The following is a 14,822-nucleotide window of genomic DNA, read 5'->3' on the forward strand; positions in this document are numbered from 1 at the left end:
AAACAAAGAGGGAATCTGTCACCCTTTTTATATTATTATACAAAGGACCCATAAAGTAGGAAAAAAAATGCGCACATCCCAAATACTTTCTACAGGTGCTGGATCAAAAACAGTTTACAGAGAGAAAAAAAAGCGTTTTATACAGTGTGCTTTTTCTACTTTTTTCTCCTTTTTCTCTCACAATGAGCCCGATTTGAATCATTTGCTGTAATTCACAGCCGCCTTGCAGTTGACTCTTGTGTTAAAGGAATACTTCACCCCAAAATTAAAATTCGGTCATTACTCATCCTCATGCCAGTACAAAATCGGATGGGTGTTTTTTTCTTCGTACAATTTACCAGGCTTGCTGCAGGAGAAGCTGCAGCATAATCCAAGTCTTCTGACGCCATGCGATCGCTCTGTGGGTGGAAAAAATGAAATTTGATCCATTATTTAATGCAAATTGAGTCTTCCTCCTTTGTATTCAGCTTCAGTGCGTGACTTTCGCATTAAATAACGGATAAAATGTTGTTTTTTTCCCACTTACAGAGAGACCGCATGGTGTCAGAAGACTTGGATTACACTGCACAAGTTTGTACTGACATGAGTAGATAATTACCAAATTTAAATGTTTTGGTGAACTATTCCTTTAATACACTACTTATGATTGGAGGAGCTGACTGCAGGCTCCCGGGACTCAGATATCATCGGAATACTTAAAATATAGGTTTATATTTATATATATTGATATATTTTCTCCTTCCCCCTTCAGACCCCCCACAGCCATCTGTCGTTAAGGAGGAGGTTCTCCTTGACCAGCAGCACTGTAACCAGCAGAGGAACTTCAGTCTGGGTCAAGAGGACCCAGAGCCTCCACAGATTAAAGAGGAACAGGAGGAACTCTGCACCAGTCAGGAGGGAGAGTAGCCTTTACTGCAGGAGGAGGCTGATATTTTTAAGTTAACCCCTGCTTGTGATGGAAGTGACCACAGTGAACACCAGTCTCTGCATTCAGATTCAGACCAACATGTTACAATCCACACAGGCGAGAAGCCGCATGCTTGCAACACCTGCGGAAAAAGATTCAGCTGTGGTGAGGATTTGAAACATAGGGAGTTCACACAGGTGAAAAACCTTACATCTGTGTCCACCACGGGAAAGAGTTTATTGACCCCTCAAATCTCACAAGGCATCAAGTGCATACAGGGGAGAAACCATATGAATGTCTTTTGGGCGGGAAAAGATTTGCTCTCAGCTCAAGTGCAGCACTTGCGGGAAAGCTTTCACTCAAAAAGCAAAACTGAAAATACACCAGGAGCCATACAGGGGAGACACCATACAGATGCAGTGTCTGTGGAAAAGGGTTCACCACCAGCTCAAACATGAAGAGGCATCTGACTGTCCATACTAGAGTTAAACAGAGTACCAGTGCTTAAAAAGTGTCACAGTTCTTCATATGAGAAAGTATTAAGTATTAAACTAGAGCTTTTCCAGAACTGGTACACTTGTGTAGTGTTTTGACATCTTTTAGGAGGGAGCGGGGGGTGTCATTGCTTTCTTGGTTGGAAAAAAACACTACTAAAATAAAGCTATAATGCACAACCTGGTACAGTGTGACAAAGATCTGTGATTTTGCGACTGGTCAACAACTAACATTGTACACTCACAAGCTCTCAAATTGTTTCAGAGCTTGTGAGTGCGCAACAGTAAAGAGTGAAAATGCTAGCGCTAGGGTGGTCATCAATCAGAATCAGTTAACATTAACCTGCTTAGCTACATTGATCTCTCCTTTGCCCCCATGGCCGAGTAGATTCTGATGAATATAATTTAATTAAATTCCTTAAAGTTAGACCTTCACTTGCTAGTTCGCAGTGCATTCATGTTTTCTAGACTCCATTCAAGAGTTTAACTTATCTATGGAAAATAAACCTGTTGGACTTATTGAAATTCAAAAATACAGTTTATTTGAATTAACACTTTACAAACATTGCCAATGTAAACAAACATGTTAGCAGCTTTAAAATACATAGCAAACTTGTGTTTAGTTGTCACATGCTTTCAAAATGACACTGGGCCACTGCAGCTCTGGAGCCCAGAATGACTGAGCGACCCACTGATAGATGGACTAACTGACAGACCCAAGCAGGAAAATACAGACAGATAAATATACAGTTAAGAGAGACAGGTAGGTGGTTTGGCTGACAGACACAGACAGGAAATTTTGCATGTATTCTATGATTTGAAAAAAAAAACTGCATCACTGTTTTTTAATCACTTTGCCTCTATTTTATTGTGGACTTCGAAGGTAAACTAAAATTAACTACACTTCACAGTTCACACACACTTGTGACAGCTAAAAGCATCCACTGTACTGATGCAGTCACAATAAAACTTCAACCACAAGTCAAAGCACAATGAACGGGTAGGCCTGACCTGACATCCATCCTCTCTCTCTCACACAGACACACATGCACACATAAAAAAGCAAGCATTAACTGTAATACCTGAGACAAACACAAAGTGATGCTAAAGTTCCACTGCAAAACAACCCTGGAAACAGAATTTATTTAATTGATGAGTGTATGTTTGAAATGAGCATAAAACCTCTAGTGACTCTGACCCAAGTATGGACACTGTGAGCATTCTCACGAAGCGACATCTCACTAAGCGTTACCTGACTGACTGACCGACTGCCTGGCCTGAATGGCTCGTGATGCCCTCAGCTGTGCTGTGGGGAAAATAATTAATAAGAAATTTAAATCAAACTAATAAAACCATCACAGATTTTGACATTTTTTAAGCACTGGTACTCTGTACAACTCTAGTATGGACAGTCATGTGCTTCCTCAGGTTTGAGCTGTTGGTGAACCCTTCTCCACAGACACTGCATCTGTATGGTGTCTCCCCTGTATGTCTCCTCATGTGTATTTTCAGGTTTGTATTTTGAGTGGAATCTTTCCCGCAAGTGCTGCACTTATACGGCGTTTCCCCTGTGTGGGTTCTGGGGTGCTTTGTCAAAGTGAAGCGGAGAGCAAAACTTTTCCCGCACAAAAGACATTTATAAGGTTTCTCCCCTGTATGCACTCGGATATGCTTTGTGAGATATGAGCGATCGGCAAACGTCTTCCCACAGTGGACACAGCTGTAAGGTTTTTCACCGGTGTGAACTCTCATATGATGTTTCAAATCCTCACCACGGCTGAATCTTTTCCCACAGGTGTTGCAAGCATGAGGCTTCTCGCCTGTGTGAGTTCTCTTGTGTTGATTTAAATTGGACTTATGGGTGAAAGTTTTCCCACAAGTGTCACATCCAAACGGCTTTTCACCAGTGTGGGTTCTCATGTGAGCTTTTAAGTTTGTCGATTTGGTAAATTCTTTACTACAACTGCCACACTTGTGCAGTTTCTTGTTTGGTTTCGGCTCAGTACTCCTAGTTGATCCTGCGTTCCCACAACTGGATGTTTTGTAAACTTGGCTCTCAGCTACATGACAGTTGTGAGAGAGGAGCTGGCGGTCACTGTCTGGTTCTGATACTGCAGAGCCCTCTCTGTCAGATTCAGATGAGATGTTGGCTAGAGCCTCTTTCTCTGCTACACTCTGAGTTTGGTAAGGATCTGAATGCAGAGATTGATGTTCACTGTGGTCACTTCCATCACAAGCAGGAGTCAACTTAAAGATATCAGCCTCCTCCTGCAGTAAAGGCTGCTCTCCCTCCTGACTGGTGCAGAGTTCCTCCTGTTCCTCTTTAATCTGTGGAGGCTCTGGGTCCTCGTGACCCAGACTGAAGTTCCTCTGCTGGTTACAGTGCTGCTGGTCAAGGAGAACCTCCTCCTTAACAACAGACGGCTGTGGGGGGTCTGAAGGGGGAAGGACAAAGGAAGCACTCTTAAACAAATGTAAGCCTACTGTATATTGTAAGTATTCGGATGGCATCAGAGTCCAGGGAGACTGCAGTCAGTTCCGCCAACCAGGAGTGGTGTATTAACTCAAGAGTCAACTGCATGGCGGCTAAACAGCAAACGACTGAGAATTGCAGCCAATTTCTCAATTGATTAAAATAGCACTTTGACTGTTTACTGTTGTGCATTCACAAGCTCTCAAACTCAATGTTAGCCATTAACCAGTCGTTAAATCACAGTTCTTTGTCACACTGTGCAGGTTGTGCATTATAACTTTATCAAACCATAAGTAGGTGAAAACATGTACTCTTCACATTCAAGTTTTTCCATACTTTCACAATGGTCACTAGTAAGTGCAAGCATCAAGGAAATCACCTCTTCAACGAGCATCTATTGACACATACTGAAAAGTGTCATCATGTAAACAACAGTCGTCCGCGTTGGTGGAGAAGTCAAGTGACAGAAGTTGTCTCCATTTGTTTAAATGGTTCGACATCAGATGTAATAGTGATCTATATACATGAGCGTAAAAGGCACATTTAGCTGATATGTAATCGATCTGTGGACCTATATCACCCCAGAGTCTCATTTATAATTACACTAAAACATATATATACACACACACACACACACACACACACACACACACACACACACACACACACACACACACACAATCAAAAAGGCAGAGTGTTTTCCACAGGTTCCTGAAAACACATTAGGTACCATAGAGAAATTCTAAGGGCTCTACTGGGATTTTCTGTGAATTCTAATAGTGTTTACTGGTTTCTATTGGTAGGTCCATTAATTGGTGAAAACCAACAATGCCATGGAGAGCATTATGATGTTGATCAGTTAAGATGATGGCTTCTGGAGAAAGCAATTGGATTTTTTTAGTCATTTGTTTTGCATTTTCAGTCAGGATAGTAAAGTATGGGATAAAAAGCTGAGTTCTTCACACTGAAAAAATCACCAAACTCCTGAGTACATTGATGGCAATGCAGCCACTTTGACAAGGTTCAGCCAATCTACAGTGTCACATATGGTTTTCAGGAAGTCCATGTTTTGAGTGTGGACCCTCTGTGTGGGTTCTGGTGTGCACTTTCAAATTGCTGCTGACAGCAAATCTTTTCCCACACAAAAGACATTTATAAGGTTTCTCCCCTGTATGCACTCGGAGATGCTTTGTTAGAGCTGAGCCGTCGGCAAACTCCTTCCTGCAGTAGACACAGCTGTAAGGTTTCTCACCTGTGTGAACTCTCATGTGCTTTCGCAAACTTTCACCACGGCTGAATCTTTTCCCACAGGTGTTGCAAGCATGCAGCTTTTCACCTGTGTGGATTGTAACATGTTGGTCACGCTTCGATTTAGAGCATAATCCTTTTCCACAAATTCTGCATCTGAAAGGCTTTTCCCCTGTGTGAGTTCTCATGTGTTTATTTAAGTTGGTCTTCCACTTAAACGTTTTCCCACAAGTGTCACATCTGAAAGGCTTTTCACCAGTGTGGGATCTCATGTGAGTTTTTAAGAGTGACATGTAAGGAAACTCTTGACTACAACTGTCACACTTGTACAGTTTCTTGTTTGGTTTCGGCTCAGTACTCCTAGTTGATCTTACGTTCCCACAGCTGGATGTTTTGTAACCTTGGCTCTCAGCTACATCTGTATCTACCTCTCTCACACAGTTGTGAGAGAGGAGCTGGGGGTCACTGTCTGGTTCTGATACTGCACAACCCTCTCTGTCAGATTCAGATGAGATGTTGGCTAGAGCCTCTTTCTCTGCTACACTCTGAGTTTGGTAAGGATCTGAATGCAGAGACTGATGTTCACTGTGGTCATTTCCATCACAAGCAGGAGTCAACTTAAAGCTATCAGCCTCCTCCTGCAGTAAAGGCTGCTCTCCCTCCTGACTGGTGCAGAGTTCCTCCTGTTCCTCTTTAATCTGTGGAGGCTCTGGGTCCTCTTGACCCAGACTGAAGTTCCTCTGCTGGTTACAGTGCTGTTGGTCAAGGAGAACCTCCTCCTTAACGATAGACGGCTGTGAGGGGTCTGAAGGGGGGAGGAGAAAGGAAGGGACACTTGATCAAACAAATACAACCTGTTGTGGGTCCTGCAATCAGAAATGGAATCAAAGCCCTACCCCTGCTATAAAAAGGTGGGGTTGAAGCCCACAGAGAACAAATGGCCCGGCAGCGGGATTTATCCTTTAACTCAGAGGATAAGTTGATCAGCAGAGGTTTTACTGTAGGTTTAAACTGTCAGTTATTTGTTAATATGTAACATGTGAAAAGTATATGAAAAGTAATTAAGGACAAATGGGTTTAGTTCATAAAAAAAACTTTTAATAACTAGAATGTCACAATAAGTAGCAAATGTTGATGATGTCAGGGAAGCAGACATGGTTATATTTGGGCAAAAGAACTGTTTAAGTAGAAGAATTTGTAGAAGAGTAGAAGTCTAGAACTTTGCACTTGGTATTTCTTTTGCTGTTATTTATTAGTATTGTAATTGTTATTTACTGTTAAATTATTGTAGTTGAATTAGGTTTTAATTATTGTTTATTTATTAATATATTGTTCAATTTCTTTGCGTTTGCAATAACAAAAACATTCTTTAATGTTGTTTTTTTCGCTTTAAATTTAAAAAAGTATCGGTTCAGGCACCATTTAGGCACTGGTACCGTTTTAAAAATATCGTTTTAGCACCACTATCGGAAAAATACTAAACGATACCCATCCCTAGGTTTTATGGGCCCTGAAATGGTCTGGGACAATCCAACAGTTTTTATGGCCCTTGGGTTTTTGGGTGTTCTGTAAAGAACATCAGCCTGGAGGTCCAAGAAGCGGATGGTCATCTGAGGTTCAACCTAACCTCATCCCTGTAGGGGATAAGCCTACCAGGTCCAAGGTGTCCTGTTAAGAACATTATCTACATTATCCAGGACCACCTTCCCACGGAACAGGCACAAAATTGCCCTTTTAAACATTTGTGACAACTTAAGCAGATGTAAACAGCAAGAGGGATGTAGACAACTGGTTTTGTGGTGTTGGTTGAATTGTCTTTAGTGATTGGTTGTAGTTTCGAAAACGTTGAACAGAGGGGGGTATTTCAGTTAAAATACAGATGATTTTAGGTATATAATGGGGAGGCTTGATTGTAGTTGGCGGAGCTTGGTCAGAGTGCTAATAGAAGTGCTGCTGATTTGTTATCAAATATATTTTTCCTTCGATTTGTTCCTTCGTTTTTTTTTCTCCTTGTCTCTGTATTTTTACATTTTTATTACATTTTTGGAAAGACAATTCTGGTCAGTATCAGGGAAAATGGGTTGGTTTGTCAGTGAGAATATAACTTGTAAGGGCTCAGTAATATTTAAGCTGTTGGACCGGGTTTAACAGGTTGGGTTTATATTTACCGGCCGTAATGATGACCTCTCCAAAACAGATTAAACCGACGGGAGGAACCACAGAGCGACTAGCAGCGGATAGTATTTTTTCTCCGGCTTATTGATGGTATCCGATTTGCATATTAGATATTCTCAATACCGCACGACAAAGCCTTGTAAGTATCTGGGTCCCGCGAGCCTGCAGTAGCTCCGCCAATCAGAAGTAGTGTATTAACACAAGAGTTCAGCTGATCCAAATCGGGCTGCTTTTAAAAATGCAGCCTTTAATAACACAAATAGGTGACAGATTTCCCTCTTTGTTTCACTAAGAACATTGTGCTTTTACAAACCTGTTCTGTGTAGCTTTATCTCAGGCTTCAAAACGATATCCAGCAGCCTGCGCTGACGGTCGATCTCTTCCTCGTACACTTCTATAGTTTTTTCAAACACTCCTAATATTTCCTCAGCAACCGCAGTTAGTCGCTCGTTGACGAACGTCCTCAAACACTGGACTGTAGACATTTCCACTGAATTAGACGTGAGATACTTTACGAGAAACGCAGATGATCCAACTCTCAGCTACCGGACTAGCTTTTGCGTCTGTTGTTGCTGTATGTGTACTTCCGCCGGACTCTATATAATGTTACCCTATTTTATACGGAAGAGTTCATAATATCGTGGTTATTTTATTGTTAAAGCTAAACTCACCTGGGGGGTGTATCATAACTACAACAACGTCAGTGGCTAAGATACACACTTATATCACACAGTAAAGATTATAAAAACGTATTGGACATCACGTACAGCTCGGAACTAAAAACTCGAGTTCCTGTCTGTTCCTGTGAGGGGAAATTGAGCTAGACGGCACTGCTTCCTCTAGCAGATTGTCAGTTGGCCGCTGACACCAGCCTGCTTTCTACTGCAGCAGTAGAGTGTTGTAACAGGCGGGGTAGAGAAGAAGACCCAAACGACTCGAACATTTTTTGCTGTGGTTTAGCTAGTTAGCAACCCCAGCTTTGATTTAGCTTTTTTGTCTCGGAGTGTTGAAGATCGGGTAGATGGTGCATTTCACTGCTCCATATACAGCAGGTTGCCGAGTTTTGTCAGCTGGCTGGAGTGAGATTTTCATGTCATGGGCTGTAACTTTTGCGCTTACATGTTTTCACCATAAATCATTATGTATTTAGCCTAAACATTCACAAACAGCAGCTGATCATTGGCCGTCACTTGTCACTGACAGACGCATGGACATTTGTCTGAAATGTGTGGACATGACCAGCCTAGCGCGAGCACTTTGACTATTTACTGTTGTGCATTCACAAGCTCTCAAACAGTATTCTGCCTCAATGTTAGCCGTTAACTAGTCGCTAAATCACTGTTCTTTATCACACTGTGCCAGGTTGTGCATTATACCTTTATTAAACAATAAGAAAATGAAAACATTTACTCCTTTTCACATTCAAGTTTTTCGATACTTTCACAATGGCCACTAGGAAGCGCAAGCATCAAGGAAATCTCGTCTTCAACGAGCATCTATTGGCATAGACTGAAAAACAGTCGTCCGCGTTGGCGGAGAAGTCAAGTGACAGAAGTTGTCTCCATTTGTTTAAATGGTTTGAGATTAGATGTAATAGTGATCTATATACATGATCTTAAAAGGCACATTTAGAAAATATGTAATCTATCTGTGGACCTATATCACACCCGAGTCTCATTGATAATTAGCCTAAACACACAATCAAAAAGGCAGAGTGTTTGATTCTTTCCACAGGCTCCTGAAAATACATTAGGTACCATAGAGAAACTCTAAGGGCGCTACTGGGATTTTCTGTGAATTCTAATGGTGTCTACTGGTTTTTTTTTTTTAAACAGAATTTTATTGGTTTTCAACAGAAACAAGAGTTATACATTTTGCCATCATATCAATAACACACAGATAGAAACGAAAGAAAAAAAAAAATCAAATAAGAATAAAAATAAAATAGGGCTATCCATCCATTCTCAACAGAGAAATCTCCCAGCTGACTGCCCCCCTCCCTCACCTTGACATTACACACAAAAGCTTTCCTCCATATTGTCCTGCATACAGACACATTATTGATTAGTGTAGCCATATATAATAGTCACATCAACTTTAACATTTCCCAATAGTACACAGTGATACAAGAAGTAGAATTAAGTTGAGTTAAAACACTAAAACATAGCAGTATTCAAGCAACGAAATAGAAAAGAAAGACACTTATGAGTCTATTCTGGATGGGTGTGGCCATTGCAAGGAGCACTGGCCCCTCAGCACTAATCGAGTCAATTCCCCAGGTAAGTAGTCAAGCAAAGGAGACCACATTTCAGTAAAGGACCTCTCATTACCCTTCAGAACCGCACCAATTCTTTCGTGAGGGAGGACCCTGAATATCTCCCTGTACCACAATGTTGCAGTAGGTGGCTTATCCTTGATCCAGTTAATCAAAATACATTTTCTGGCCAATAATAGTAATTTGTCACATAGTTCGAACTGTAAATGGGTTAGAGTCGCCTCCTTTGAGGGAAGGCCAAGAATGAAAAGGCCTGGGTCTCTCTTAACCTTTACCGTAAGATGCCACTCAGTTCCTGAGAAATTGTCCCCCAAAATCTTTTAATCAATTTACATTGCCAGAAGTAATGATAATATGTTCCAATCTCTCTTTGAAACGTATTACACAGGGGTGAGGCCTGACAGTCCATCTTGTTTAGTATGTAAGGAGTTATATATAGACGGTGTAGTATTTTATACTGTGTCTCTCTCAGTCTATTACATGTAAAGGTGGACCTAAACACCTTAATGGCCTCCTGCCAATCATCCTCAATATACTCAGTGTCAAAATCTCTCTCCCACTTCTGTGAGATGCTTGTGATATCACCTGGGCTGAGAGAGTATAGCAGTGCATAGAAGGTGGAAATAAAATGGGTGATACCTTTTCAGTCAATAAGGAACCTCTCTGCATCATTGTACATGACTGAGTCCGGAGGAGGTAAACTCTTAGATCTAACAAAATGGCGGATCTGGAGAAAACCATAAAAGTGTTCTTTAGGGATACTGAATTGTAACTGTAGTTGTTGGAAAGTCATTAGTGCCCCATCATGGTATAAGTCTCCAATCACACGTGCCCCATTGTCATGCCACGAATCAAAAATATTGGGAGGGAGACCTGGGGGAAAATCCTGGTTACTTATAAGAGGGGTCAGGAATGAGGCGCAACTTCCCCTACCTAAATATTTACAGATTTCCTGCCACACTCTGATTGTGTTGTATATAATCAGATTATTCTTGATATCCCTAGATAACTTCTTCCTATCACCCATGACCAAGCTCCATAACGAGGAAGGCAGAGAGGACCACGAATCTAAAAAGGGCTTGGATTCAAGATGAGCATGTAACCATTCCCATAGGAAGTGAGCATGGCATGCCCAGTTGTAAAAAATTATGTTTGGCAGGGCCAGTCCTCCCCTATCAGAGGGCAACTGTAGTGTTTTCGTTTTCTGTCTAGGTCTCTTGCCATGCCATATGAATCTAGAGAATGCCCTCTCCATATCAAGAGCAACCTTCTTGGAGATCCATAAGGGTAACATTTGTAGGGGATATAAGAGCCGGGGGAAGACATTCATTTTAATTAAACTAATGTGCCCCATGAAGGATAAGGGTAGATCATGCCATCTGTCTAAATCCTTCTTTATTTTAGTTGCTATTGGAGAGAAGTTAAGCTTCCATAGCTCTGTCAGGTCTGGTGAAACTCTGTCTACTGGTTTCTATTGGTAGGTCCATTAATTGGTGAAAACCAACAATGCCATGGAGAGCATTATGATGTTGATCAGTTAAGATGATGGCTTCTGGAGAAAGCAATTGGATTTTTATAGTCATTTGTTTTACTTTTTCAGTCAGGATAGTAAAGTATGGGATAAAAAGCTGAGTTCTTCACAGTGAGAAAATCACCAAACTCCTGAGTACATTGATGGCAATACAGACACTTTGACAAGGTTCAGCCAATCTACAGTGTCACATATGGTTTTCAGGAAGTCCATGTTTTGAGTGTGGACCCTCTGTGTGGGTTCTGGTGTGCGTTTTCAAAGTGGAGCTGACAGCAAATCTTTTCCCACACAAAAGACATTTATAAGGTTTCTCCCCTGTATGCACTCGGAGATGCTTTGTGAGATATGAGCCGTGAGCAAACTTCTTCCCGCAGTGGACACAGCTGTAAGGTTTCTCACCTGTGTGAACTCTCATGTGCTTTCTCAAACTTTCACCACGGCTGAATCTTTTCCCACAGGTGTTGCAAGCATGCAGCTTTTCACCTGTGTGGATTGTAACATGTTGGTCACGCTTCGATTTAGAGCTTAATCCTTTTCCACAAATTCTGCATCTGAAAGGCTTTTCCCCTGTGTGGGTTCTGGTGTGCACTTTCAAATTGCCTCTGATAGCAAATCTTTTCTCACACAAAAGACATTTATAAGGTTTCTCCCCTGTATGCACTCGGACATGCTTTGTGAGATATGAGCCGTGAGCAAACGTCTTCCCGCAGTGGACACAGCTGTGAGGTCTCTTGCCTGTGTGAACTCTCATGTGCTTTGTTAAGTCTGTACCACGGCTGAATCTTTTCCCACAGGTGTTGCAAGCATGCAGCTTCTCACCTGTATGGATTGTAACATGTTGGTCACGCTTCGATTTAGAGCATAATCCTTTTCCACAAATTCTGGATCTGAAAGGCTTTTCCCCTGTGTGAGTTCTCATGTGTTTATTTAAGTTGGTCTTCCACTTAAACGTTTTCCCACAAGTGTCACATCTGAAAGGCTTTTCACCAGTGTGGGATCTCATGTGAGTTTTTAAGAGTGACATGTAAGGAAACTCTTTACTACAACTGTCACACTTGTACAGTTTCTTGTTTGGTTTCGGCTCAGTACTCCTAGTTGATCTTACGTTCCCACAGCTGGATGTTTTGTAACCTTGGCTCTCAGCTACATGACAGTTGTGAGAGAGGAGCTTGCGATCACTGTCTGGTTCTGATACTGCAGAGCCCTCTCTGTCAGATTCAGATGAGATGTTGGCTAGAGCCTCTTTCTCTGCTACACTCTGAGTTTGGTAAGGATCTGAATGCAGAGACTGATGTTCACTGTGTTCACTTCCATCACAAGCAGGAGTCAACTTAAAGATATCAGCCTCCTCCTGCAGTAAAGGCTGCTCTCCCTCCTGACTGGTGCAGAGTTCCTCCTGTTCCTCTTTAATCTGTGGAGGCTCTGGGTCCTCTTGACCCAGACTGAAGTTCCTCTGCTGGTTACAGTGCTGCTGGTCAAGGAGAACCTCCTCCTTAATGACAGATGGCTGTGGGGGGTCTGAAGGGGGGAGGACAAAATTAACTATTTTTAGTGGTAGGAACAAGGGACACTTGATCAAATAAATATAAACATATATTTTAACTAGAAAATGTGCTCAGTAGAGCAAAGACCTCCGCCACGTCTGACAACCACCTTTTCGTGATATTCCACGCCCACCTCCACGCCTCCTTTTGGCCAATCGACATGAAAAGTGAATCAGTTCTTCCTTAACTAACCATCACACCAAGTTTTGTGCAAATCCGTACCTAACATTTGGAGATATCCTGCTAACAGGCGTGTTGTGAATTGTTTGATTTAAGTAATTAAATAAGGCAATTAATGTTTAGTTTAAACTGTATATCAAGAAATGTAGAAGATGTACTGTTTACAGTATTTTCAGTTATAGTATTTACAGTAAATGTGACACGTCATGAGAAACCTGGTAATGGTAATCATTCAATGTTACTATGGATTTATTTACTTTGAGATACCTTGTTTCAAGCTACAGACAGGGATGCTTTTATTTTGAAGTTTCAAGGAAATAGCTCCCCTATGCATTGTCGCTAGCTTGTTTTTCTGTGTGTTCAAGATGTCGGATACAAGGTCCGCTGTTTCTCCCCTTTCAGTACTACCATGCAGTATGAAGGAGAATAAATGTTCAGTTTAAACGAAACCCGTTCTGGTCATTAAGATGAAGCTTCCACTACACAACAAGGCGGACGGACCTACGGACGGACAAGCACACAGACGCAGGCGAAAACATTACCTCCCTGGCGGAGGGAACTATAAGGACAGTATCCGAGTCCCGGGAGCCTGTAGTCAGCTCCACTAATGGGCAATTATGATCTATTACTCAATTGATCCAAATCGGCCTGCTTTAAAAGGTGGGACCTATGAGGTGACAGGTTCCCCTATTTGTGTAACTAAAAACATTGAAACTGTGAAACCATTGCATGATAATATAATATTGTCGACCAATCCCAATCATTGTTTCAACAAGAATAACAAACAACATTGTGATTTTACAAACCTGTTCTGTGTAGCTTTATCTCAGGCTTCAAAACGATATCCAGCAGCCTGCGCTGGCGGTCGATCTCTTCCTCGTACACTTCTATAGTTTTTTCAAACACTCCTAATATTTCCTCAGCAGCCGCAGTTAGTCGCTCGTTGACGAACGTCCTCAAACACTGGACTGTAGACATTTCCACAAGTAGACGTGAGATACTTTACAAGGAACACAGGTAATCCAATTCTCAGCTACAGCTAACAGAACTAGCTTTTGTGCGTGTGTCAATGAGGTCGGTACTTCTGCCAGACTCTACTTCTGCTTCTTCTTCTTGTACTTTCCGGCAGGCTAGACGCCTGTTGGCGTGTTGCTGCCTCTCACAGATTATTATGAGTATTACACTTTCTTCTTAAATCCATTCCAGACCTCACACCCTTAGGTGCAGTAGCCTACGTGGAGAAAACAAAATTAAGCTCTGCTTTGACAGTTGTGTACTGACGTTCCACAGGCTCGAGCAAATATTTTGTAGTGACTGGTGACACGCCAGACTATATAATGTTACACTATTTTATGCGGAAGAGTTCCTGTTTTTTGTGCTTATTTTATTGTTAAAGCTTATATCACATGGGGAATGTATCATAACTACAACAAAATCATTAGCTAAGATAAGATACAAGCATATACCAAATAGTTAAGATTAAACACAGAAAAAAAACAGAACAGAATGAAAAGTGTCATCATGTAAACAGTTGTCGGCATTGGTGGAGGTGTCAGGTGACACAAGTTGTCTCTATTTGTTTAAATGGTTCGAGATCAGATGTGATAGTGATCTATATACTGTATATGAACAGGCACATTTAGCTAATATGTAATCTATCTGTGGACCTATATCACCCCCGAGTCTCATTTATACTGAACCAAAACACACACACATTCAAAAAGGCAGAGTGTTTGATTCTTTCCACAGGCTCCTGAAAATACATTAGGTACCATAGAGAAATTCTAAGGGCTTCTATTGGGATTTTCTGTGGATTCTACTGCAATTTACTTTCTATTGGTTTCTATTGGTTGACCCATGTTGGTGAAATAAAACAATGCCATGAAGAACACACTGATTTTGTTCAGTTTTGGATTTTTATAGTGATTTGTTTTGCTTGGTGCTACATTTAATAATCCAATAAGTACATTTTGTCATTTAAACCCTCCCTGCTGC

The 14,822-nt window shown here is 41.4% G+C and overlaps 1 protein-coding gene across 1 annotated transcript; it reads right to left on the reverse strand.

The window, feature by feature from the left end:
• Positions 1-4,914: 4,914 nt before the first annotated feature.
• On the reverse strand, positions 4,915-13,805 carry LOC144539637 (uncharacterized). The gene is made up of 3 exons (XM_078285380.1): positions 13,634-13,805; positions 11,344-12,621; positions 4,915-5,387 (listed from the first exon to the last, which is right to left on the reverse strand). The coding sequence occupies exons 1-3, from the start codon at positions 13,803-13,805 to the stop codon at positions 4,915-4,917; spliced, it is 1,923 nt and encodes a 640-aa protein (XP_078141506.1).
• Between the last annotated feature and the right edge of the window lie 1,017 nt (positions 13,806-14,822).

Source organism: Centroberyx gerrardi, chromosome 8, assembly GCF_048128805.1.
Source record: "Centroberyx gerrardi isolate f3 chromosome 8, fCenGer3.hap1.cur.20231027, whole genome shotgun sequence".
NCBI classification, from domain to species: Eukaryota; Metazoa; Chordata; class Actinopteri; order Beryciformes; family Berycidae; genus Centroberyx; species Centroberyx gerrardi.